We start from the raw sequence: 27,400 nt of genomic DNA on the forward strand, positions 1-27,400 counted from the left end.
GTTTGCCTTCCCCACAAAAGTATGGTTGCGATCGTTCGAGTTTCAGTTTTACTGGGTACTGAGATGAACTGACAGTATTCCGACTTGTGTTTTGTCATGTAACCGAAAGTCAATTATTGTTACTGGACGCAGCTTTCGTGTTTAATGTATTCCTCATTCAACAGAGTACATTCCTCGTACACCACACGTAACTGTTTCAAAGTATTAAATTGTTACTGACACCAAGTTGCAGTGGTCAGCTAAACTTGCCGTTTTGAAACAAAGCAAAATATTATAGGGAAATATGGGAACTAAGAAGCGGACTATCCAAATAAACAAACATTTACGGTTCAAGTCGTTGCAGTTGGTCTACTACACAGTAATGTAAATTAGGAGCAAAGTCCATTAGCCGGCCGATGTGGCCGAGCGGTTCTAGGCGCTTCAGTCTGGAACTGCGCGACCGCTACGGTCGCAGGTTCGAATCCTGCCTCGGGCATGGATGTGTGTGATGTCCATACGTTAGTTAGGTTTAAGTAGTTCTAAGTTCTAGGGCACTGATGACCTCAGATGTTAAGCCCCATAGTGCTCAGAGCCATTTAAACCATTTGAAAGTCCATTAGTAGATGGTTATCAGGAAAACCAGCCCTCATAATGCAAACTGCCACTACAAGAACAAAAGTTTCCGAACATGTCAATGAGTAGTCGAGGAAAATGGACGCATTCTGTCTACTGAATCACAACGCACCCCACTTACGAGGGGACCCACCAAGTGTCATACCCTGATATTGCTGAAACTTCGCTAAGTAAAAGAGGGGACAAAATAAGCGAACACGTGTCTCGGCTTAACTGCATACACTCGACAGCTTCTGAGAAAACGACGGTCAAAGTTTTCAAGCGCTGTTTCTATATTGTAGATACCTTTTAGCGTGTAAGGATTCAATTGAAGCGCTGGCTCAGCGGCTACCGTCGCGACTTCAGAATTTTGCGCTGCGAGTTCGAAACCCGGTTGTTCCTTTTCTCTTCCCCCCCACCCCTCACTCTCTGAATCATCTAAGAATGTTTATTCCAATTTATGTTGAAACAATATTGATGTTATTCGTCAATTAATTTACTGTGAAGTTAAAAAAAATAAACGAATGAGAAAATGATGTGAAATATTCGTGAATGTCCTTGCAACTTTACAGGTTGAGAGAAAGTTAAAAAATATTTCACATTATTTTCTCATTCGTTTATTTTTTTTTAATTCATTACTTACACAGAAAGTTAATTGACGAATAATCTCCCAATGTCTAGGTCACTTTTGAAAAACTCAGTTGATTTTTCCAAATTTGTTTCACCTCTGTTTACTAAAAGCAAGCACTATAATGACCTGTGTGAGTCAAGTTGAAGCAAACCGCTCATTAATGCAAGACTGCACCGTTTCACAAACTTCAATGTAAATAGCTTTGTAGTGTTCCTTTGAGGTTTTGAAAGTGTGCGGTGAACTGGATTCATTGTTTTCATACTTCTTTGGTATACTTCGATTCCGAGGAAGTGAAGGATCATCAGCTTGTGAAGATTTTTCTTTTAAACACAATTCCCAAAAGTGCTCAAAACTATCACGCCTTCTATTCAATATACAAATCAAGACTTCATATATTTTTTCCAGATCAGCAACACTTAGATGAGGGCATTGAATTTTTTCATTGACATCCTCTACTGGATTCATTGCATTGCAATAAAGACGTAGAAAGAAATAAGTGTTGAATTGTAACATTGACTCAAGGTAGCCTGCACATTTGTAACCTGCCTCTGTTTTGTCCTCAGCAGAAAATGTTTCAAAAAACTCTAGAAGTTCTTCAAAGTTTTTCAGTATCCTCGAGATACTAGAAGCTCGCATAGTCCTTCGAGTCGGGCAAAGGGGTCGCAGACCAGCGTGGTCGTTGACGCTCTCACAGCGTATGCTTTTGAAAAGTCCCATCCTTTTGTTCGATTCCCTTTACGATGCTCATTAAATCCTTGGCTAAAGCCATAATATCCATCATAGACGTAAGATGGCGGAGACTGTCTACAACTGCCAAGTCTAAACTGTGAGCAGAGCAGTGCACATAACGTGCTTTTGGTTGTACATCCAAAACTAACTTTTTTAGTCCTTTGAACATACCTCTCATATTCGAGGCACCATCCTGTCCTCTTGACAAATGAACACGAGCAAAAACGTCTTTTAAAATACTAAACACAATTTGTGATTCAGTGTTGGTGGTCTCATATAAGCCAATAAAGTCTTCGTTGATGATTAAGAAATCATCGACAGTACGAATACAAATTGACACTTGTTCGTTCATCGAAGAATCACTTGTTTCGTCAACCATAACAGAAAAATGTTGAGTCTTCTTGATTGAAGCCAATACCTTTCTCAACACAGACTTTCCTAGTAGATCAATGATCTTGTTTTGAATATCATGGGACGTAAACTTATACCCCTAACGCCCTAACCATTCTTTAAACTCAGGTATGTCATTCTTTGAGAGTTCCAACAACTGAAAAAAATTTGAGTTTAAATCTTCGTGCCCTCTAATTGCTCGTCCTTCTCGGCATAGAAATTGCACGGTAGTAAAAATTGTCTCAAGAGCTAAACAGCCTTTCTTCATATCACTATCTAACTGTTCATTCAACTGGGAGGGCACACTTCGGTTAGTGATAGAATTTAGTTTCAGAACACCATCTTTATGCGTAAATGTATTTTCATGAAGACGGAATTTTTCCAAAGCCTTTTTCCAGTTAAAAAACCCTACGGAAATGATGCATCTTCTTTTTTTGAAGAAAATTGTAATAGATTTTTAGCACCTGCCTCTGTGCAGGTTTGGCAAAAAACTTTTTCAGTAGATGCTTCATATTCTAGTCATGTAAATTTGATCAACCAAGACTTCTGAAATGATCTTCCCTTACCGGATGGTCCAGGTTTCGGCTGTGAGCGGCTCTCGCCTGAAGACGACGAAGAAATTGACTACACAATAATTGTTGGGTGGTTGACTTGCAGTATCATTAACTTCCAAGCGCGACTTTTTGGTAACAAATTTGTCAATTGCAAACTTAATTAACAATACGCTAGGAGACTAAAGTAAACGAATAAAATATAGTCATATAAAATAGTCCACTAGACACTAAAGTCGGAACACTAAACACGTCTGCAGCATGCACTGAACGAAACTATCCACACTGAATGACTGCGACAGCAGGTTGGGCTTTATAAAGCTGCGGCGTCGTAATGTCTCGAAGCGTCAAGGAGACGCAAGGCAGAGGGGTCCAGGCGCTTCTGCTCCAGTCCTTTTGACGTCTCCGCGGCCGCAGCGCTGGCCCACCGGCACCAGACTTTACCCGAAGGTCACGTACGGAGACAAATTCTAAGTGTGCCCGCAGCATCGTAACACTTACATGATTCACACCACTCGTTTTCAGTTAACCTGCTTACTACTGCAATAATTATTTGTTTTAACTCATTACTGAATGTATTTTGAAAGGTAACTATGGTCAAATAAGGAAAATAAAAAATTCCAACATAATTTTGTGATTTTACAAAACATAATATAACTAATAATTTTCTTAAATTATTGGGGTATGGAGACCCCCCAAACAAATTTTTGAGGGGGCTCGGATCCCCTCAGACCCCATGGAGTCGGCACCTTTGTGCATATGCATGACCAGTAAAGCTAAAAACGTGGTGATGCGATTTGAGAGCCGGTGCGACATAGACTTATCCCCCTACATACTTTCGAATTCTAACAGTTTCCTAGTCGCTGTAGATAAATTCGTCATACGTTTGTAGTCATCAGAGGTGGGTATTACTAACACTGAAAAAAGTGAAAAAGCATATTCAGCCAAAAAATATGGAACTCAAGAACGTGTCTTCAGCCAGTTCCTGTAATACATCAGCAAGAAATGTCAAGAAACCATCAGGCAGGTTGTAATGGGACATCCTCCTCTAGCATTACTTTTCCTCAACAGTAGGCCTAGTTGTCGATACCAGCACTATTTTTCGAATTTTGGGCAGGACAATATTATCTCAGCTGCTTTTCTGAAAACGTTCGTATAATTTTATACACAATGTGCTATATTTCGAGCTAAAATTTATGAAACGAAATTACTTTCTTTCCGATGTCACAATCGATAAGAATCGATAAGTAGTAGCTCTTGAATGTACAGTTAAAATTATTTTGTTAGAAACATTTGAAATTATGAATTATTTGGGACACTTAAAATTTCTATTATTAATTACGCAATCTAGCACTGTTTACTATGTTTATTTATGGATTCAGTTGTGAAATAATAATCGAAATTAATAGAAATTCATTTGTCAAGAGAAACTGTAAACCCTTTGGAACATGGTTATTACTGCAGAGTGAAGTAGTAGTAAGCACGGCTCTGGTGTGATCGGGCGTATTTTTGTATTTATGGCGAACAATGTAACTTGTTAATGTGAAAATTCCAAAGACTGTTTGATATACTAAAATCTGATAAATTATATTACCGTAACAACAAAAATTCTGCAACAACAATCTTCAAATTTATTTAATACCTTGAATATACGAGGGTCGTTCCGAAAGTAATGCCTCCTATTTTTTGTGGTGACTTTGTATGTCCGCGCCAGATGTCATTGGTGTGGTGCTAATGCTTGAAGCTTCCTCTTTCATTTGTAGGTGGTTCCGTTGCTCTGCGGCAATTGGAGTCAGCAGAGGAGTGTTCCTAAATGGAGTCTGGCATGGACGAGCGTACAAAACACTGATGTGTGATTGAATTCCGACTGCTGAAGAAATTGCGCCGCTTGAAATTCATCGACACTTACTAAATGTGTATCGATACGACACAATATACGTGAGCAATGTGAGGTAATAAGTATGGGGGAGGAGGAGGAGATTAGTGTTTAACGTCCCGTCGACAACGAGGTCATTAGAGACGGAGCACAAGCTCGGATTAGGGAAGGATTGGGATGGAAATGGGCCATGAGCTTTCAAAGGAACCCTCCCGGCATTTGCCTGAAACGATTTTAGGAAAATCACGGAAAACCTAAATCAGGATTGCTGGAGACGGATTGGAACCGACGCCCTCCCAAATGCGAGTCCAGTATGCTAACCACTGCGGCACCTCGCTCGGTGTAATAAGTATGGAAATTTCAAGGTGGTGAAAAGGATGTGCATGAGAAGCCACTGTCCGGTCAACCTTGCACAACTATAATCCCTCTCAACGATGAGCGTCTTGATCAACTCATCCGTGCTGATCGGCGTATAACGAGCGGAGAACTGTGTGCAAAGCTGAATATCGGCTGTAATGCCTTGGAAACAATGTTGGAACATCTTGGTTATCGCAAAGTCTGTGCGACGTGGGTCTCGCGAATGCTCACAGAAGAACAAAAAACTCTTCAAATATAAATTTGTTGGGACCTGCTGGGCCAATATGAAGCTGAAGGTGACAATTTTCTGAATAGCATCGTTACCAGAGATAAGACGTGGTGTCCCAACTGTGAGCCGGAATCCAAAAGACAGTCCACGGAAGAGTGAAATGCGAATTACCCATCAAAGAAGAAATTCAAGACAGCCATCTACGGGCAAAATGATGCGAACAGTGTTCTGGGATAGCAAGGGTGTGGTTCTTTTGGGCGTCCTGGAGCCTGGAGAAACGATCATTTCAGCACTATACAAGACAACACTGACGACGCTGAAAGCCTGAATTTCCAGGGTAAGGGCAAAGAAGAAGATCAGCTTTCACCTGCAACATGATAACGTCAGGCCCCACACCAGTTTTACAACCACGCAATTTATTGCAAAATTCGGCTGGATTGTCTTGAGACTTCCATCTCTTTGGGCCTCTGAAAGATGGACTACACGGCACATTTTCAAAACTCAGATGCTTTTGTCAAAGCTGTAAGGAAGTAGTTAGCCTCAGCTGGTTCCGATTTTTACAAGCGCGACATGCAGGCTCTGGTTCATCATTGGCAAAAGGGCATAACAAATGGTGGTGACTATGTGGAAAATTGACAGTCTGTAGCTGAAATTTTGCTCTATTTAGCTGTGCTGTTGTGATATATGTATCTCCCGTAGTTTCCCTGACGACATTTGGAGGCATATTAGTTTGGAACGACCCTCATAGTAAACGAATGAACTTTCTGTTTATATTACATGATATTTTACAAGCCGCTCCATTAAATTTCTATTTATATCTGCTGTAATGGCTCAAATGTTCAAATGGCTCTGAGCACTATGGGACTTAACATCTGAGGTCATCAGTACCCTAGAACTTACAACTACCTAAACCTAACTAACCTAAGGACATCACATACATCCATGCCCGAGGCAAGATTCGAACCTGCGACCGTAGCGGTCGCGCGGTTCCAGACTGAAGCGCCTAGAACCGCTCGGCCACTCCGGCCGGATGCTGTAATGAAAATTACGTTAGTTTGTGATAGGTCATACATTTTGTATTAGGAGATCGGGATTTTTATTTTTGCAGGCACGTCCGTATCGCGTATGTTTCGCCTCTGGGTCTGTGGTTCTGTCAAAGTAAATTTGAACCCTAGTTCGATCTCATTTCTCTTGCTTTTAAGACAGCTGTGTTACTGACTGAGCTAGGGCAGTCTCAATGTATACTTATAGTACCAGCATGTTTTACTTTATAGCAAAACAGATCTTTATAACCCAGGCAAGTGTTCATAAACGATTGTAAAAGAAAGGTAATATTTTTAAAAAATATCGAGAATCCCCAGAAGACATGTACTATATTCCACCATTGATATACACCCACAGATATTTTGGAAATTCGGTGCCCTTCGACTTGGGTCACAAACGAATACCGTTACAGAGACTGACAGAGGCATCACAGCCATACGAAATAACTAGGATGGGTGGGTTAGACCATTTGACCTGACTCCAGCAGGGGAATGTTTTGTGTTGGCAATAATATATCACTTTTATCAATATGTGGAGCTGATTGTTATGCCAAACCAACAAGCAGTCACAGTCGCACAGACAATGGTCAGCAACTGGATACTTAAGTTTGAGGTGCTGAAGATGGTGATTAGAGATCAAGGGACAAATTTTACATCAGACTTGATAAAGGAATTGTGTTCCTTGTTACGTATGAAGAAACTGAGAAATAGTCCACCTCACCCACAATCAAATGGTAGAATAGAGCAGGCACATCATATGAACTGAAGGATGTTAAGCTACAATGTGAACTCACACCAATTGACTGGAACCCATATCTTTCATTTGGTAGTGGCTGCGTACATTTCAAAGGCCCACATTAGTAGAGGATTGTCTCCATAGTAAGTATGGTACATCAGGAAAATACCATCGAAATTTGATATGATTAGAGCAAAAATGGTGAGAGAAGTATGGAAATGATTGCAGGAGGTGAGCACAAAGAGAGTGGAGAGGCATTAGGTATCTGTGAAACGCACAGGGAGATTCCAATGTTATAGAGTAGGCCAGTGGTTGATGCTACCCAGCCCTTACACAACGAAGGGTAAAATTAACAAATTCTTCATGAGGTACTGTAGACCTTAACAAGTGGTTGAAACTGTGACACCAGTTAGCATCAGGCTGCAATTGCCAACAAGGTCAACAGCAGTGCATGTTAGATGCCTATGGTGCTCCAGAGTCAATCTCAGGGGTAGTTAAAAAGGAGCCTCATAAAAGTGCAAAGACATAGAAGTAGGGAAGTTGGACCTGTTCAGCAGGTGCCATTCGCACTGAGGTCGAGGAAGTGACAGAGCTATTTTTATTGTGTTTATTGATGATTATCTGGGGTACAATGTGCAATGTGCCGGGGTATAATACAAGACATGTCCAGGAAGTAAGAACACAATGGGCTGTGTTTATTTTATTTATTTACTTATTTACTTATTTATTTATTGGATTGGCAACACTAACAAGGGGAGACCACGACGTTTGGAACGCGGATTTACTTGAAATTTCGCACACTCATAGTACTCCATTAGGACAACAAAATGAGTAAGCAGTAGCGCGTACTTCTCAAGCGTTATTGAGAAAATCGCAAGATAATTTCGGTCGTCAGATATATACCCGTGCGTGGCCGTTTTTGCCATGAAGCGGCGGCAGCCGAGTGGGCGGCAGTGCTGCGAGGCGGTCACGCGCCAGAGCGCAGCGGGCGAGGCGCTCACCGTGTGTTTGTGTTTACTTCGGCCGCTGGAAGTGCCGTTTTCCTTCTAGACCACCATGGCGCACAACTATCGGAAGAAGACATTACGTTCCAACTTTTGTTCCGACTTCGCCCGACCCAAGGCCCTGGAGGTAGGACCGGGCGACGGACTGGACGAAACTGTAGACGTGGCAACAGCCGCTGCGTAAGGGACCAGTAAGGTGGTCATCATGGGTGTGACGGACGCTTCCGAAAACGGGAGCTGCGCGACACGTCGTTGAATGCATTCAGACCGTAGATGATCTTCTTTCCCGCAACCGGAACGGGTCCGAGGTTGGTCGTCGTACATTATAATGGCACGGCAGCCTCCGGTACGTAGATAGGAAGGCACGTGTTTCTGCAACTCGATGCGGACCTGTCTAACACCGTTTAAAACGGGATAGGTTTGAAATTGTACCCATCGTTCGGCAACATGTTCCAGAACGTTGCCATAGGGACGGAGCGCCTCGATGACGACGTCTGCAGGTAGTTCGAACGGCAGTTCGAAGATCCTTATCGTTCGCGTGCCGAGACCTGCGTGATCGACGGTAACGGGTCCGACGTTGCCGTCGGAATGACAGAAGCGCTGTCCACATTTTGCCTCTTGAAGCACCTTGTCGCACGCCTCATCGTTGATCATTTTGACGTAGACGGTACTGCCAACTATAGACAAGTGGATACCAATTAGATCCGTTGGTGGTATTTTAACTTCATCGCGGATGAATCGTTCTACCTCCAGGGCCTTGGGTCGGGCGAAGTCGGAACAAAAGTTGGAACGTAATGTCTTCTTCCGATAGTTGTGCGCCATGGTGGTCTAGAAGGAAAACGGCACTTCCAGCGGCCGAAGTAAACACAAACACACGGTGCGCGCCTCGCCCGCAGCGCTCTGGCGCGTGACCGCCTCGCAGCTCTGCCGGCGGCAGATTGCTCACTCGGCTGCCGCCGCTTGCTGCTAAAAACGGCCACGCACGCGTACATATTTAACGACTGAAATTATCTTGCTGTTTTCTCAATAACGTGCTACTGCTTACACATTTTGTTGTCCTAATGGAGTACTACTAGTGTTTGAAGTTTGAAGTAAATCCGCATCCAAACGTCGTGGCCTCCCCTTGTAAGTGGCAGGAGGGGAACCCCCTGACCAGAGTGAGTGTGTAGTTGTGAACTCATGATGTAGTGTCTAGTCGCATGAAAGATGTTGGTAAGTAATCCCACCAAGTGCAAGCCACATGCTGTGCCCTGCTTCCTACTAACAGAAGTAATAACACCCACTGAAATTTTTTCTCGAATCAAAACGGTTTCTGGCGCAGGTTTTATGAAGACAACGAGCGTGCTTAAATGGTGTAGGGAGTTTAGTTGAGACAGAACAAATGTTGATGACAAACACAGGAATGGAAGATATTCCATTTTGACGATGAGTTGGTGCAAAACATCGAGCAAACTAGTCGTGAAGACTGCCGATTGACAGTAGATGAAATTTTTGCGATGTTTCCACAACTCTCCAGAACTCGTTTATGAGAGACACTCACAGACATGCTGGGATAACAGAAACTGTGTGCAAAATGGGTCCTAAAACAGCTGATGGAGCTGCACAAGGAAAATCGGGTCAACAGCACCCATAAGTTTCTTTAATGACTTGAATTTGGAGGTGAGGATTGTCTGAGTGTTTTGGGACCAAAAATTCATCATTTTGGTTGAATTTCTGCCTCATGGGGAGACAATCAGTGCACAAAGATATTGAGAGACCCTAAAAATACTGAAAAGGAGCATTCAGAACGAAAGGAAGGTAATGCCGGTGATAGGAGTGTGCTTGTTGCATGACAATGCCTGTCCTTGTGTAGTGTTAGCCACCAAGATGTTCTTGGACTACTCATTTGGTTGGGATGATTTGAACTGCTCCCCATATTTCCCTTACTTGGCGCCTTCAGATTATCATCTTTTTATCTCACTGACGGCAAACACAAGTGGAATTAAATTTTAAACCAACGAGCAGGTGCAGAAAAAGGTTCTGAACTGGGGAAAGGTGCCAACAGGAGAGTTCCTCGAGGGTGCATAAAGGGGCTTGTGCCACAGCTCACCACATGCATTCAATAGGATGGTGATTATGTGAAAAAATAGTCAACAAGTGTATCAACAATGTGCAATATCTCAACTTTTTTCATATATATATATATATATATATATATATATATATATATATGTGTGTGCAATATCTTAACTGTTATATATATATATATATATATATATATATATATATATATGTATATATGAAAAACGTTAAGATATTGCACATTATATATATATATATATATATATATATATATATATATATATAGTACACTTAGTTTCTGAACGTGCCTCATACAGTGAAATGAATAATTTTTTGTGTTGGAGTAAGGGCTGTTTTAACTTTCTTTGTATGTGAGTGTTGACCAGTGGCAGCAGCCTTCTGATGGGGAGGTAGGACAATGAAAGTCCCTGTTCTCTTGTTGCTGTACACCAAGGTCAAGAATGGGAAATGTGCTAGTCATGGCAGTGCTCAACCTCTTTGCCTGGAGTGAAGAGGGCACTGCAAAATCAGCACCTGGAGAGTGGAGATCTTTTTGTCAAACAAGAGGATGTGGTGATTACCAGCCAACAAAGGGGTCTGAGCTATTTTTTGATGCATGGCAATTCCAGAATGAAGTGAGAAGGCTGGAGGACGTGTTTTGTCCGCTTCAGCGGGGAGCCAAGAGCAGATATGTGCTCGGGGAAGTCTTTGGTAAATGTGGGAAGTTGCATAAATTGTATGAACCGTTACAAGAACAGATGCAGCAATCAGTGGAGGTAGTGCTGCATTTGCTAGACTGACGAAAGGGGGGTTGTATAGATGCTCGGGGAAGAATTTTGAAGACTGTGTTTTGAACAGCAGATGCCAGTGACATCAGAGAATTGAACAGGGTTGTAAAGGTGGTGATGAAATTTTCTTAGAATAGCAAGTCAGTGGTGTTCAAATGGCTCTGAGCACTATGGGACTTAACATCTATGGTCATCAGTCCCCTAGAACTTAGAACTACTTAAACCTAACTAACCTAAGGACAGCACACAACACCCAGCCATCACGAGGCAGAGAAAATCCCTGACCCCGCCGGGAATCGAACCCGGGAACCCGGGCGTGGGAAGCGAGAACGCTACCGCACGACCACGAGATGCGGGCCAAAGTCAGTGGTGTATTGGCATACCATGCAGTCAGCAAGCTTGAAGAGCGTACAGTAATCAGGATCTCGCAATCATGTAAGTGCAGGTGGATGTGTTGGATGGAAGAGTAACTGTGGCAAAGCTGTGAAAATCATTAACATACAGTGTATGGGACTCACAAGTGATATTGGCGAGGTTTCTTGAAGCTATTTATCATGCACTGCAGGGGCAAGTGAGTCCTGTCCTATTATCACCAGAGCAATATTTGTTGGGGTTGCAGGAAGTGCAGTGAGAACTACTGTTGGAACTGACATTAACAGCAGACCCAGTTGGCAGAGTTTACCTTTTTGCTACCATATTGCATTAGTAGAAGTGAGGGCTGACCAGCCGCAGTTGTACATACTGGTTTGGTTCCCAGGAACACAAGTCAAATGTTACATTATTCACGCCTATACAGTAAAATTGGGAGCCATGGAGAAGCTTGTACAAGTGAGAACAGTGAGTATGTTGTTGATCTTTGAGGAAGCGGAAAGACATGTGATGGTGACAGAAAAGACGCTGCAGCATTGCCAGTGGGAGATGATTACAGTATGTACAGCCTGGGTGACTCAAACTGGCGTGAGCACAAGCACAGTGGAACTATTCATGGACTGAATAGGATGACAGTATTATTTGAGGGACACAGAGAAACCTAAATTTTATATCGAGCAAATGGGCTTAACTGGATTTATTTCATGTACAATAACATGGCAGTAGTGGTGAACTGCTGCGAGCATGAAAGGCTCACAGAAACAAGGTGGATGTAGCTGAGGAGTAGTGGGTTGCTGATTAATGGGACAGCATGTGACACAATGTGGCTAACCTTCCATCTGACAGCCATGATTATGCGAATTATCCAGTTGAACATGACACAGCCACATTTGTACTGAACAGATGAATCACCAGAGGTACTCTCACTGCAGAAGCCAACCTTCCTGAACAAGGCATTGAAACTGAACCTGATCCAGCTACTGGACGAATTAATAGCCACGCAAGAAGAGTGGATTTCAGCAAAATAGTTGATGCAGCACAGGGAAGCGAAATGACAAGTGATCATGATGTTGAGCGTTGCAATACCTTGCACTGCAGCAGTCGCCCATCATTCCAAAGCACTGGTACTGTAGATTCTGGTAGACTGGATGCCTAGAGCATGAAAATGAATGAATATGGAGTGCTGTATTTATTTATTTATTTTTATTTACATGTCAGGTTCCGTAGGACCATATTGAGGAGCAAATCTCCAAGGTCATGGAACATGTCAGTACATGAAATTACAACATAAAAGTATAACAGACAAAAATAAAATGTTTATGAACCCAAATCCACAAGTTTAAGTAAACGCAATCAACAACAGAACAAGAATCAACTTACTTTTTCAAGGAACTTCTCGACAGAATAGAAGGAGTGACCCATGGGGAAACACTTCATTTTCGATTTGAAAGCTCGTGGATTACTGCTAAGATTTTTGAATTCGAGTGCTACCTTATTGAAATTAGATGCAGCAGTATACTGCACACCTTTCTGCACAAGAATTAAGGAAGTCCGATCCAAATGCAGATTCGATTTCTGCCGAGTATTAACTGACTGAAAGATGCTTATTCTTGGGAATAAGCTAATATTGTTAACAAGAAATGACAGTAAGGAATATATATATTGAGAGACCAATGTCAAATTACCCAGACTCGTGAACAGGGGTCGACAAGAGGTTTGTGATCTTACACCACTTATTGCCCCAACTGCGTGTTTCTGAGCCAAAAATATCCTTTTAGAATGGGAAGAGTTACCCCAGAACATAACACCATACGACATGAGCGAAAAATCACTCAGATCAGATACCGTTCAAATAGTAGAAATGGCAGCATTAAGTCTTTGAACAAGATCCTGAATGTGGGCTTTCCACGACAGTTTACTATCTATCTGAACACCTAGTTTCACTAATCATATGCTCATTCTGTGAAATTAAAACGTCACGTTTTGTTGAATTGTGTGTCAGAAACTGCAAAAACTGTGTTTTACTGTGATTTAGCATTAGTTTATTTTCTAGAAGCCATGAGCTTAGGTCATGAACTGAACTACTTGAAACCGAGCCAGTGTTGCACACAACATCCTTTACTACCAAGCTAGTGTCATTACTAAACAGAAATATTTTAGTTACCCGTAATACTAGAGGGCATGTCATTTATCTAAATAAGGAACAGGAGTGGCCCCAACACTGATCCCTGAGGCACCCCCCACTTGACCATACCCCTTTCAGACCCCACATCACAGCCATTTTCAACATTGTGAATAATGACCTTTAGCTGTATGTTGCTAAAGCAGGAGGTGAACCAACTGTGAGCTACTCCCTGCATTCCATAATGGTCCAACTTATAGAGCAATATCTTGTGACTGACACAATCAAATGCAATATTTAAATCAAAAAATATGCCTAGCGTTCGAAACCTTTTATTTAACCCATCCAGTACCTCACAGAGAAAAGAGTATACAGCATTTTCTGTTGTTAAGCAACTTCTAAAGCCAAACTGTACATTTGATAGCAAATTGTGTGATATAAAATGATCAATTGTCCTCACATATACAGCCTTTTCAATTATTTTAGCAAACATTGACGGCAAGAAAGAGGTCTAAAACTGTGTACATTATCCCTTTTTATAAAGAGGTTTACTACCGAGTTCTTTAATCGTTCAGTAAACTGACCATTCCTAAAGGAAAAATTACAAATATGGCCAGATACGGGGCTAACATATGCAGCACGGTACTTTAATATTTTGCTAGGCACTAAATCATAACCATGAGAGTCCTTAGTCTTCAGTGATTTAATTATTGACTCAATCTCCCCCTTGTCTGTATCACAGAGGAGTATTTCAGACATCAATCTCAGAAAGGCATTTGCCAAGAAAGTTATATGATTCCTTGGAGAACCCAAATTTTTATTTAATTCAACAGCAATACTCAGAAAATGATTGTCAGATGCTGTACACATATCTGATTTATACGTAACAGAAATATTTTTACTGCAAGCTGACTTTTTATCGTCGACCTTTTGCTGCTGAACAGACACTTCCTTCACAACTAACCATATGGTTTTAATTTTATCCTGTGAATTAGCTATTCTATTTGCATATCACATACTCTTTGCCTTCCTAATAACACTTTTAAACACCTTACAATACTGTTTATAATGGGCTACTGCAGCTTCATTGAGACTACTTCTAACATTTTCATATAATTCCCACTTTGTTTTACATGATATCCTTATCCCACTAGTCAGCTAATCAGGCTGCCTATTACTGCTAGTACCCCATTTAGAACGCTCTAATGGAAAGCAACTCTCAAAGAGCATGAGAAATGTGTTAAGGAAAGCATTATATTTACCATCTATGTTATCGGAACTATAAACATCCTGCCACTCTTGTTCCTAGGCAGGATTTAAAAAACTCTATAGTACTGTTGGATTAAATTTCCTACATAGTTTGTAATTATATGTGACATTTGTTTGAGTATAAAAGCCTTTTAGTGTTAAAATTTGTGCATTATGTGGTATGAGAGGCCATTCACCCTTTTACACAGTCTGCATCAATTCATATAAATTTAGGAGATCTACCAACATCCTTTTTCTAGCACTATCATACACGAAATTTATATTGAAGTCACCACATATAACTAATTTCTGGTACTTCCTACAAAGTGAATCAAGATTCCCCCTCTAGCTTGAGCAGAAATGCTCTAAAGTCAGAGTTAGGGGACCTATAAACAACAACAATTAGAAGTTTAGTTTCACTAAATTCAACTGCCCCTACACAACATTCAAATATCTGCTCAGTACAGTGCTGTGATAGGTCTATGAACTCAAATTTAATACTGTTTTTTTTATGTACGTAGCCACTCTGCCACCCGGCAAGGAACTCCTTGAAAAACAGCCAGCTAATCTGTATTCTGGTAAAGGAAGCCTTTGAATTGTCAAAGGTGCACCTATAATACCAACTACTACAGGAATTTTTCCATGAGTGATCCCACCACCACCCACTACACTGTCACCTATAAGCTCTGCCAGTCTCCCCTTCCCATACCTATTGAGGTGAAGGCCATGCCTATTGAAACATGATCTGCTGATAGACCCAACTGGCACCACTGAAATGTGACCCATACCCTCTGCCATCAGCACGTTCTCGAGCCCTATGTTAATGTGCCTAACAGCCACATTAAGATGAGGCTGAAACAATTGCATGAAATGCACATTAGAGCCACCAGTTTGAATAGCTATCTTTACCAGGTCACCACCTATATCATATTCCCTGTCCCTATCAAGGCTGTTCCCTGCTCCACCCACTATCACTACCTGATCTTCCTTTGTAAAATTCCTACATAACTCCCCATATGCTGTCAGTCACCTGAGCCAACCCTGCACTAGGCTTCACAATGCTGGTGACCTGGCACTCAGTCTCCAACACTTCCTGCAACTACTGGCCCACACCTCTACCATGTGAGCTACCTAGCAGCAGAACCTTCTTCTTTCTGTTTGACTTTGCAACTAACCTAGGCCTCCTAACTGCTGAGGACTGATGCATGTTCCCTACATCTACAGCTACAAGAGGCTCCGCTTCACTCAACTCTGACAGTTGGTCAAATCTATTGCATATACACAAAGTATAACAGTCTGAATACCTCCTCCTCCTAGCTGCCTTCTTGCCAACTGCCAGTTCCCATTTACCACCACCCTTCACCCTCCTCAACATATCTAGTTCCTCCTTTGTACATTATAATTGCACCTGAAGGGCACATGCCTTATGCTCCTGCTCCTCTGACAACTTATTTCTACTACAGATTCTGCATTCCCAGGAGAGGATCTCGCTAGAATGCCCACTGGCTTCCTGGCTCCCCCATTGCATCCCCCCCCCCCACCCCCTCCCCCCAATGAATAGAATATATTTTGAACTAATCCCACACCGTAATCCACTACTCACAAACCTACAGCAGAGCCCACACTTCTCATTCATGGTAAAATTTTACAGTTACTGAAACAACTATACATCTACGATAACTAAGTTCAGTTACATCAGTAGAACTATTTATAGAACTAACAAAAGCAGTCTCAAAATTCTCTGTCTGCTAAAAAAGCAACTTTTTGTATTGATACTAGTACAGCACAGCTAATACCAATAACAACAAAACTTCACAAAATTATTAGCTAAAACCAAAACTTCAAGTGGCCACTGGAACTCTCAATGAAGTTAAAACACTGAATGAAAATTTTACTGAAATATTTCATTAGAAACAATAAGAAACATCTGCTGAAAACTAAAGCACGAGATTTACTAAACAACTTCAATGAACCAAAAACTCTAAAAAACACAGTGTATGAACGTTCCCAAAAGTTTATTATATTGTTATTTATCATGAACAGCACAATACACCATTTAAAAGTGCAAAAATAACTTTGTCAGTACTTAGCTTTATACCCGCTACAGCTGCAACTGCATGCACAACATGTAAACACGCTACTATCCCAATCTCTGTCTCCCTCGACAGTTTTTACCCTCTACAGCTCCCTCTAATACCATGGAAGTTATTCCCTAATGACTTAACAGATGTCTTCTCAGTGTCTTCTTGTCAGTGTTCTCAATACATTCCTGTCATCTCCAATTCTGCACATAACCTCTTTATTCCTTGCCTGGACAGAACCTTCTATTTCTGAATGTTATCAACTCATCTCATTTTCAATGTTCTTCTGTAGCACCACATTTCAAATGCTTCTATCCTCTTCTGTTCTTGTTTCCCTTAGTCTATGTCATACTGTCATACAATGCTGTGCATCAAATCCACATTCTCAGAAATTTCTTCCTCAAATTAAACCTATGTTGGATACCAGTAGACTTCTCTTTGCCAGTAATGCCCTTTCTGCCAGTGCTAGTCTACTTTTTGTGTCCTCCTTGCTTCATCCATCATGGGTTATTTTGCTGCCTAGGTAGCTTCATCTACTTTGTGATGGCCAATTATGATGATAAGTTTCTCATTGTTCTTATTTCTGATACTTCTCCTTGCTTTTGTCTTTCTTCACTTCACTCCCTGGCCATATTCTGTACTCATTAGAGTGTACATTCCATTCAGCAGGTCCTGTATTTCTTCTTCAGTTTCACTGAAGATAACCATGTCATTAGAGAATCTTAACATTGATATTCTTTCACCTTCAATTTCAATACCATTCTTAAATTTTTCTTTTATTTCCATCATTGCTTCTTTGATGTACTGACTGAACAGCAGGGGAGAAAGACTACATCCCTGTCTTACACTCTTTTTAATCTATGCACTTTATTCTTGGCCTTCCACTCTTATTGTTCCCTCTTGGTTCTTGTACATATTGTATAACACCGTTCTTTCACTATATCTTACCCCTATTTTTCTCAGAGTTTCGAACACTTTGCATCATTTTGCATTGTTTCAGGTCAGCAAAACATATGAAGATGTCTTGATTTGTCTTCAGTTGTGCAACATTGGAACTGCTTCCCTGGTACCTTTATCTTTCCTAAAGCCAAATTGAGTGTCATCTAACAGATCCTCACTTTTCTTCTCCATTCTACTTTATATTATTCTTGCCAGAAACTTGCATACATGAGCTGTTAAACCACTTGTGCAATAATTTCCACACCTGTCAGCTCTTGATGGTATATCAGGACAGATAACTCACCAAATAAAAGACCTATTGAGCCACACATAGGGCACTGAAATGGCTGACTGTGAGCTGAGATTTCTGGACAACTAGACAATGCCCTTTTTCAGAGGCACTACACATACACATGTGCACCCACACACACATGTGCCCGCACTTGCACGCATATGTGCATGCCCACACACATGCTAATGCACACCCACATGCACATACACACACACACACACACACACACACACACACACACACACACACACACACAAACTCACATGGAATAAAAAGAGCCATTCACTCTCTGGCTTGCCCTCATGGTTGTGCTGTCTGGGTAGAGTGGACAGCAATCTTGTATGGTGTGGCTAGTGAGGAAAGGAATTTGTATGGAATGGGGAGATAGTGGAATGGGAAGGAAGAGTCTGAGGAAGATTGTACTAGTGCAAAAATTTAGGTTCCTGAAGTGGTCGGATGAATGGGACAGCACTCACACTTACATGTTCTACAGGGTTCATCTACATCTACATCTACATCCATACTCCGCAAGCCACTCGATGGTGTGTGGCTTTTGTGATTACTAAATGATCCTGTAACGAAGTGCGCTGCTCTCCGTTGGATCTTTTCTATCTCTTCTATCAACCATATCTTGTACGGATCACACACCGGTGAGCAGTATTCAAGCTGTGGGCGAACAATTGTACTGTAACCTACTTCCTTTGTTTTCAGACTGCATTTCCTTAGGATTCTTTCAATGAACCTCAGTCTGGCATCTGCTTTACAGACATTTAATTTTATAATGTCATTCCATTTTAAATCACTCCTAATGCCTACTCCCAGATAATTTATGGAATTAACTGCTTCCAGTTGCTGATCTGCTATATCGTAGCTAAATGATAAAGGATCTTTCTTTCTACATATTCACAACACATTACACTTGTATATATTGAGATTCAATTGCCATTCCCTGCACCATGTGTGAATTCGTTGCAGATCCTCCTGCATTTCAGTATAATTTTCCATTGTTACAACCACTCGATATACTACAGCATCATCTGCAAATAGTCTCAGTGAACTTCCAATGTTATCCACATGGTCATTTTTATGTATTGTGAATAGCAATGGTCCTACGACACTCCCCTGCGGCACACCTGAAATCGCTCTTACTTCAGAAGACTTCTCTCCATTAAGAATAACATGCTGCGTTCTGTTATCTAGGAACTCTTCAATCCAATCACACAATTGGTCTAATAATCCATATGCTCTTACTTTGTTCATTAAATGACTATAGGGAATGGTATCGAACACCTTGTGGAAGTCAAGAAACACGGCATCTACCTGGGAACCCGTGTCTATGGCCCTCTGAGTCTCGTGGACGAATAGCGCGAGCTGGGTTTCACACGATCATCTTTTTCGAAACCCATGCTGATTCCTACAGAGTAGATTTCTTGTCTCCAGAAAAGTCATTATACTCGAACATAATATGTGTTCCAAAGTTCTACAACTGATCGACGTTAGAGGTATAGGTCTATAGTTCTGCATATCTGTTCAATGTCCCTTCTTGAAAATGGGGATGACCTGTGCCCTTTCCCAATCTTTTGGAATGCTACACTCTCTCTTATGATCGATGAGATGATGGAATGGATGAGGGTACCAAATAGATTGATTAGATACTGGAATGTCACTTTCAAAGACAAGGTAAAACTAGTGAGAAGGATATTCATCAAGAAGTTACAAAAGACATTCTAAACCTTGGTAAATAATATGTTTCAGATATTCCAATCTTGACATTATTTCTACACTGAAGACGGTGCTCTTTTGTTGCTTTTCATAAGATATGCGATGGGTGCAAGGCATATGCTGTGAGAAGGGATAGGTGACGCATTTCTGAGTAAGGTGCATAGAGAAGTATCAGTTTTTAAATTCTCCTGTAAGACTGTCAGCATAGTAGGCCAAAGACTGTTTGTCATTACAGATCTGGCTTCCTTGACTGGCCAGGGCTGTTTGTTATTCAATGGACAACAGCTGTTGACGTTAAGATATTACTAGTAATTGGTAGATTTGACTTGAAAAGAGTTTGCTTTGGTCTTATGTATTATGAAGTGCTAAACATATTCACTGATCAAAGGAAGACCTAATGAAATGAATGGAATATTTACTGAATTTTCTGTTGCTGCTTGACAGAACATAATAATTATGGAAGTTGTGCCAAGATTCTGGAGGAATAGACCTAGAGGTTCCGAACCTTAGTCTGAATTGTAAATTTGTTAATGAATTTCAAACAGGTGAGCAAGTTACAGGAGATATATAGAAAGGAATCCCTGCCTAAAGGAATTTAAGGATGGTAGTAGAATCAGTCTGTGATATCTAATCATGATTTCTATATAGTTGTTATGTTTTAGTTACTGAGGGTGAGATATTTACAAAGTGTTGAGTTTGATTTTGTGTTTTAATTTATATTCATATAACATTTACAAATAATTTCATTTGAAATTGGTAGTATAAACAAACATAACTGTTAACATACAGTAAACACAATAGTTTTGATATTTACATGTTTGAGACAGTTAACTGAAAATACATTTCGTCAACAGACATCAATACACAACATCACTGAAATTTGTGCATTACCAGTCATCATCACTTATGAATGACATGAAAATCTTGTTGTTGCTGAATGTGAAGGTTTGTAAGATACAGTCAGTTTACTCGACTAAGTAAGTCTGTGGTCTAAGTAATACACAGTTAGTTATAAATTTCCAAGCTTTAAATTTCCAAGTTTTCTGTACTACATGCGAACATCACTTTCATGATAAGAGTATCAGTTACATGACTGAATATTCATTGCATAAATGCTTTTCAGTGTAGTCTCATTATAACCTTCTGTTTCATTTACATGTAGTTTTGGAATGCATCTTTATTGTTGTTATATTGATATTTTATTGAAATCAAACATACACATAGTTTATTAATCAAATATTTGCAGACATCCTGCTGCATAGCAGAGTAACTAATCAACTACAATTAAAGCAGCAAAATATAATGAAACATGTGCAATTTCCAATTTAATAAAAAAGTTGACTAGGACAGTCATTATCCATTATAAATGCAGAACTCTATATGTACAATGACCATGTTAACTTTCTGTCCTTATCTTAAAAACATACACACACACACACACACACACACACACACACACACACACACACAGAGAGAGAGAGAGAGAGAGAGAGTGAGAGAGAGAGAGAGAGAGAGAGAGAGAGAGTTATGTACAATCTACCCATATATTCCTAGTGGTAACATTACTTATTACAAAATTCTGCTCAAAGAGATACTTTTGATTGTTTTATCAGCAGCATCCTCTTTTTATCAAGACATTATGATCATCACATTCTCAGGTATCACCATGCATCAATCACAAATCAGTTATTTTGTAAGAAATTGAAATTTATGGTCTGTAAATTGATGGAGTATAAATACTTAAAATGTGTTATGAATCTTGTGAGATTAGGCAGTATTTTAGGAAGTCTTTTCATTGTTTTAAATGCCAAATCTACCGTAGTTCATCTTTATACAATCTTATTTTGTCAATTAACATATGATGCCCTCCAGGAATAGAATTAAGCCAGTATATCAATTTTTGTAATCAGTGATACCACTTCTAGTACACTAGTGTCCAACAGTTAAGCATAATCATGAAAATACAAAAATTAAATGGGAAAAGGTGAGAAATCACCCAACATCACCATAAATATTTCCCTTGGACCCAACTTGTTTGCTCTGTACACGGAAGGAGTACTCTGTGCTGTGAACAATGGCACAAGCAAAAGGTAAACACAAACAGTGCATGAGACTAATCATATCTCAGTCTTGTTTGTCCACTCATAGTTGAGCAAATTGCAGTTCCTTGGTGAGGTTGACAACATAATGCCACAAAGATGCAACTTGAACCCTGTTTTGCTGGGTAGAACACTCAGCCACTTGGAAGCAAGCCAGATACAGACCAAAATCTCAGTAGCCTTAGGTGTGCCACAAAGCATCATTTGAGGCTTTGGCAAAGGTGTTGAGTATATGTTCATTGTTGGCCAGTACTAGGTCAACCAAAAGTAACTACCTGACAGCAAGACCGATACCTTGTCGTAACTGCCCAATGTAATCAGAATACACCTGCAAAGCGACTGGCTGCAGAGCTTGCAGCTGCCTCAGGAGTTTCTGTTTCCCAACAAACTGTCTATTGGAGGCTCAGAAAAGCAGGGATGTTTGCCACACATCTGGCCATGTGCATCTTGCTCACTCCAGCATGGAGATGGGTCTGTGTATTGTGGAGTCAGCAACATCAAAATCTGACCATGAATGAATGGAGGAACATGCTCTTCACAGATGAATCCCACTTCAGTTTAAAAAAAGATTCTCATCGTACATTTCTCTGGAGAGAACCTGATACCCACTTCAACACCAGGAAAATCGTGGAAAGTGACTGGTTTGGTTGTGATGACATCACAGTATGGGTAAGCATCATAATGAATGGCCATACAGAGATGCACAACTTTGTTGGTGGCTGGAGGAATACTGTATACACTCAGGGATACAGAGATAAGATACTGCTACCACAAATGTGTCTTTTCAGAGATATGGTTGGTCAAGACTTCCTCTGTACACATTCAGCTTTGCTGGTGGATGACTTTCTTGAAGGTGATGATATCTGTTGCATGGACTGGCCAGTGATGTCCCCAGATCTGAATCTTATAGAACAAGGCTGGACTGCTTTAGGGAGATGAATTGCATCCTGTCAGCTTCCAGTAAAGACACTTCCTGCCCTCCACACTGCTCTTGCTGTGGACTGAGATTGTCTGTAAAGAACATTTTAGAACCATCTCATAGAATGCATGTTGCATCACAGTCCAGCATGTGTGGCTGTTAGCAGTAACCATATCCCTTATCAACGAATTCTTTTGATGTAGAACAGATTTCCCAATTGTGTTACTTGCTTTCAAAAATGTATTTTAACTACCAGAACTTCTCTAAAATTATTTTCCAGGCACTGTGGTATGCCAAATGCCTTGTGACTAAGTTTTAGCTCCTGCAGTAATCCTTCCAATGTGCTCATAAAACAATATTCCCTCTTTTCATGATTATTCTTAACTTTTGGTCGCTAGTGTATTTGTTTGCAACACAATCAGTGGAGGACTATTGTTAGGTTAACACTGTTTAATGGTGTCAATTGTGTTTTATAATACATGTCAGCAGTTACCCTTTTGCAAACGTGTGCAGTTCCTCCTGGGTGTGATATGCACAAAGACTTAAGAAGAAACTCTGTCAAATAAAATAAAGTTGAACGGCAAACATAATGGTTGGTGAATAACATAGCCAGCCACAAATACTTTTTAATGTTTTATTTTAGTGCTATTACCAGTTTCAGGCTTCCATTCCCATCTTCAGATTGTTAACATTATCAGTTACACAGACGTTTCGATCCACAGCATGTCATCGGCTCCTACACTACACAAGAATATTTGAATATTTAGTGCCACTGTATAAGTAGTTTCATTAATATGAACAATCTTAAGTGGTTGCATTTATTTAGATACAATGTAAAATAGTTATATTCACTTACATAAGTTCCAGTAGATGGTTATGTGTTTTGTTGGGGTAAGAATGGTTTTCAAGGTTGATCTCTATGTTGTTGACTTGCAAACACTACACACATTGCAAATAAATCACAGTGGCACACTTCATAATATTCTTAATGTCAGTGAGCATCACATGTGTTATAACTTGATGTTTTTGTTTACAATGCAAAGGTTATCATTAAGCAGAGATACAAAGATAACATTCATTTTCAGTTGACCAAGGATGTAAAAGGAGGAAATATGATGTGGGATGTGCAAAGTGTAATATATTAATAACAGAAAAACATTAGCACTCTATGAGTAAACTCATTTTAAAAGACAATAGAACAAATTATTTTTAGTATGTCAAGTATGTCATCCTTTTTTTACATAAATTTCAGCAGAAATTTTGGTTAAATACTTTAAAGGCAATTGATTGCCTACTATAATTTAGATGTATATGTACATCCATTTATAGATACAGATATCTGCTTATCATGACCATATCTAAGTTAGTTGCAGGAAATACAAAATTAAAAAGTTGGAGGGTGTGATGAGAGCGACACAATTGTTCACTATGATAGTTTATATTGATACAATTTTACACTGATATCTTAACCAGGTGAATCTGAAAAATTTATTTTATAAATGGTTAATGGAAACATTGGTTTAGAGTCCAGCAAGATTGCTTCCCATTGCTAGCCTTTCTGGCTGCATATAGATTTTCTTTTTCAATGAGAAATAATGACACAAGTGATGGGCACGTACCAGAGAGTGCCAGATTTGCATTCATGGGCATTGAGAGTTTGTACACAAATATCCTTGTCCATGTAAATAATGAAACAATTAAGTGAAATTTAGTGATTAAAAAATAGCTTTTCCAGTCAGAAATATACAAATCCATAGAGATATTAGAATTAATTCTAGCCCATAACTATTTCTCATTAAACAAGAAACTCTATATGCAGCCAGATAGCCTAGCAATGGGTAGCAGCCTTGCAGGTCTCTAAGCCAATGATAACATTAAACATATTTGGAAATTAAATTTTTCAGATTCACCTGTTTAAGATATCAGTGTAAAACTGTACAAATATAAACTATTATGATGAACAAATTTGTTGCTCTCTTCTCACCCTCCAACATTTTAATTTTGTATTTCCTGCAACTAACTTATAAACAGCCATTTTAAGCAGATGTCTGTATATATAAATGAATGTACATATATGTCTAAATTGTAGTATGCAATCAGTTGTCTTTGAAGTATTTCATCAAAATTTCTGCTGAAAGTTAAGTAAAAAAAGGATGACATACTTGAAATTCCGAAAACAATTTGTCCTGTTGACTTTTAAAATCAGTTTAATCATAGAGGGCAAACATTTTTATGTTATTAAAATATTGCACTTTGCACATCCCACATCATATTTCCTCTGTTTATATCCATGGTCAACTGAAAATGAACACTTTCTTTGTATCTTTGCTTAATGATAACCTTTGCATTGTAAACAGAAACATCAAGTGGATAACATGTGTGATGCTTAGCACTGACATTAAGAATATTATGAAGCATGCCACAGCCATTTATTTGCAATGTGTGTTCCGTTTCTAATTGAACAACAAAGAGATTGATCTGGAAAACCACTCTTACCCCAACAAAACAAATCACTATCTACTGGAACTTATGTAAGTGAATATAACTATTTTACATTATATCTAAAGAAATGCAACCACTTAAGCATGTTCATAATAATGAAACTACCTATACAGTATTCAAATATTCTTGTGTAGTGTAGGAGCAGAAGACATGCTATGGATCAGAACATTTATGTAACTGAAAATATTAGCCATCTGAAGGTGTGCTTGGTAGACTGTAACTGGTAATAGCACTTCAATAAAAAATTAAAACGTATTTGTGGCTGCACACATCATTCACCAACTGTCTTGAATGGCCACAGTGTTCACTACATCCAACATGGATAAAATAACTTTGCAAACATAATGTACTGATGTTAGCTCTGGTGTTACTGATAGAAAATCATTTACATGAAGTATTATGTAAGTGTAACATATTTATAACAAAAGTCTTTATCAGTGGCCACATTCACCTGTTACAATTAAATACCTTCTCGGTTACCAGTCCTACATAATTTATCAATATTGATACACTTTAATGACATTCATTGTCAACAGTCAAGAGGAAACCTAATAATTTCACCAAGTTACATCAATGACAAGGAGTTACTTTTCCTTGTTTAGGTGGTTCTTTATTAAGATATGGCTCCTTTGTAAACTTGACTTGCTTACTTTGTGAGGGTAGCTCCAGCTCAAATAAAATAATTTCATTTGTTTTAGGATATGGCTGAAGAAATATGGCAGGTACATACAGAGTGACTTGAGAACCTTCAATAGGCCAATAGCGACCCAAATTGTTGCCGTTGACAAATGCTACACCCTGAAAAGAAGACAGAATAGTGTAAAACTACATAAGCTTCTCTGATGATGTTTGAAGAGGTTACTTAACTGAAACCAATACAGTTATGTGATCACTGAATCTTTTAAATACACTCAATACTCTAGGTAAATTAGGTCATGGTTTACATTCAGCCTTATCAGACCTACCTATAATTTATATACAAGGAAAAATAAGTGACTACCCAACCTGCAGTACACAGAACATTTATAAGACAGGGTTTCTTTTTCACTGGTTAAAAATGTCCATAGATTACAATACCATGTTATTTGTGTATAGTGAAACTGGGCGTGAAGTGGTACAGCTCCCACCCAACTGCAGGGGATGAATAAGAACTGTTTCCAACACTAATACTTCCTTTACGTCTTGAATTAGTAATATCTGTTCCCTTGGAGTATTCACCATAAATTACTCTCCATTTTCCAAAAGCAGTAAAGGTGTCTTTAGGTCTTAAACAAAATATAAATTGGCGAAAGTGATACTGCTGCCAACAGAAAATAAATGAAAGCCCTGTTGCTCTCAACTACTGTTGCACAGTTAAATAAAGCATTCTGAATAGATATGAAATTAGATTAATGTTCTGAGTGCCTAAACAAATTAAAAACACTGAATACCATGATCTCCTGAAAACACATTACATAAAACTCAAAGGAGGACAGGACTATCACTTGAGGGCTGCTTGTTATTAAATCTAATCTGTAAAGAAAAACTTGTCAGATGTGAGGTAGCAATTGTTACACTATATTAGATGCAACTAGTAGCATTCAGTTACTTTAACTGTACTTCACAAAATACAACAACATGTTTCAAGAGACAATGCTTTCATTATCAGAATTTTGACATGCAGCATATACGATTAAAACACAATGAACTCTAATACCTCATTTGTGGCATTCATAAAATAAAATTCATAGGACTATAAGTTGTCATCATATACTAAAATTGTCCACTTCTGTCACTCTCATTATCATTTCATATTGCAAATGCACATCATGTCATGTTCCCTTCAGCAGCTGTTGGCACCAAGAGTGATCAGGTGATGCATCTCATCATGTTGTGAACTGCTGGTGAGTTATTGTGTGCTAGGTACTGCTCTACGCAGATCAGCCAGAATATTATGATCACTGACGTATTATCGATATAAACCCATCCAGGCAAGAGCAGCATCACCTGGTGAGGAATGACTCATAGTCAGACACAAGCATGGTGCAAGTAGTACCGGTGAGCATGCTGTCTGTGAATAGAATGCCAAAGGTGCACAATCTGTCTGTGTTCCACTGAGGCAGACTGTGATGGCCCAGAGGC

The 27,400-nt window shown here is 39.6% G+C and overlaps 1 protein-coding gene across 1 annotated transcript in view; it reads right to left on the reverse strand.

The window, feature by feature from the left end:
* Positions 1-20,449: 20,449 nt before the first annotated feature.
* LOC124555135 (beta-galactosidase-like) overlaps positions 20,450-27,400 on the reverse strand; it is a 319,307-nt gene continuing 312,356 nt past the window's right edge. The window contains exon 12 of the mRNA XM_047128946.1: positions 20,450-26,077. Coding sequence (XP_046984902.1) covers positions 25,850-26,077 — 228 coding nt within the window. The 3' untranslated portion in view covers positions 20,450-25,849. The remainder of the gene's footprint in view (positions 26,078-27,400) is intronic.

The sequence above is a fragment of the Schistocerca americana genome, chromosome X (assembly GCF_021461395.2).
Source record: "Schistocerca americana isolate TAMUIC-IGC-003095 chromosome X, iqSchAmer2.1, whole genome shotgun sequence".
Taxonomy (NCBI): Eukaryota; Metazoa; Arthropoda; class Insecta; order Orthoptera; family Acrididae; genus Schistocerca; species Schistocerca americana.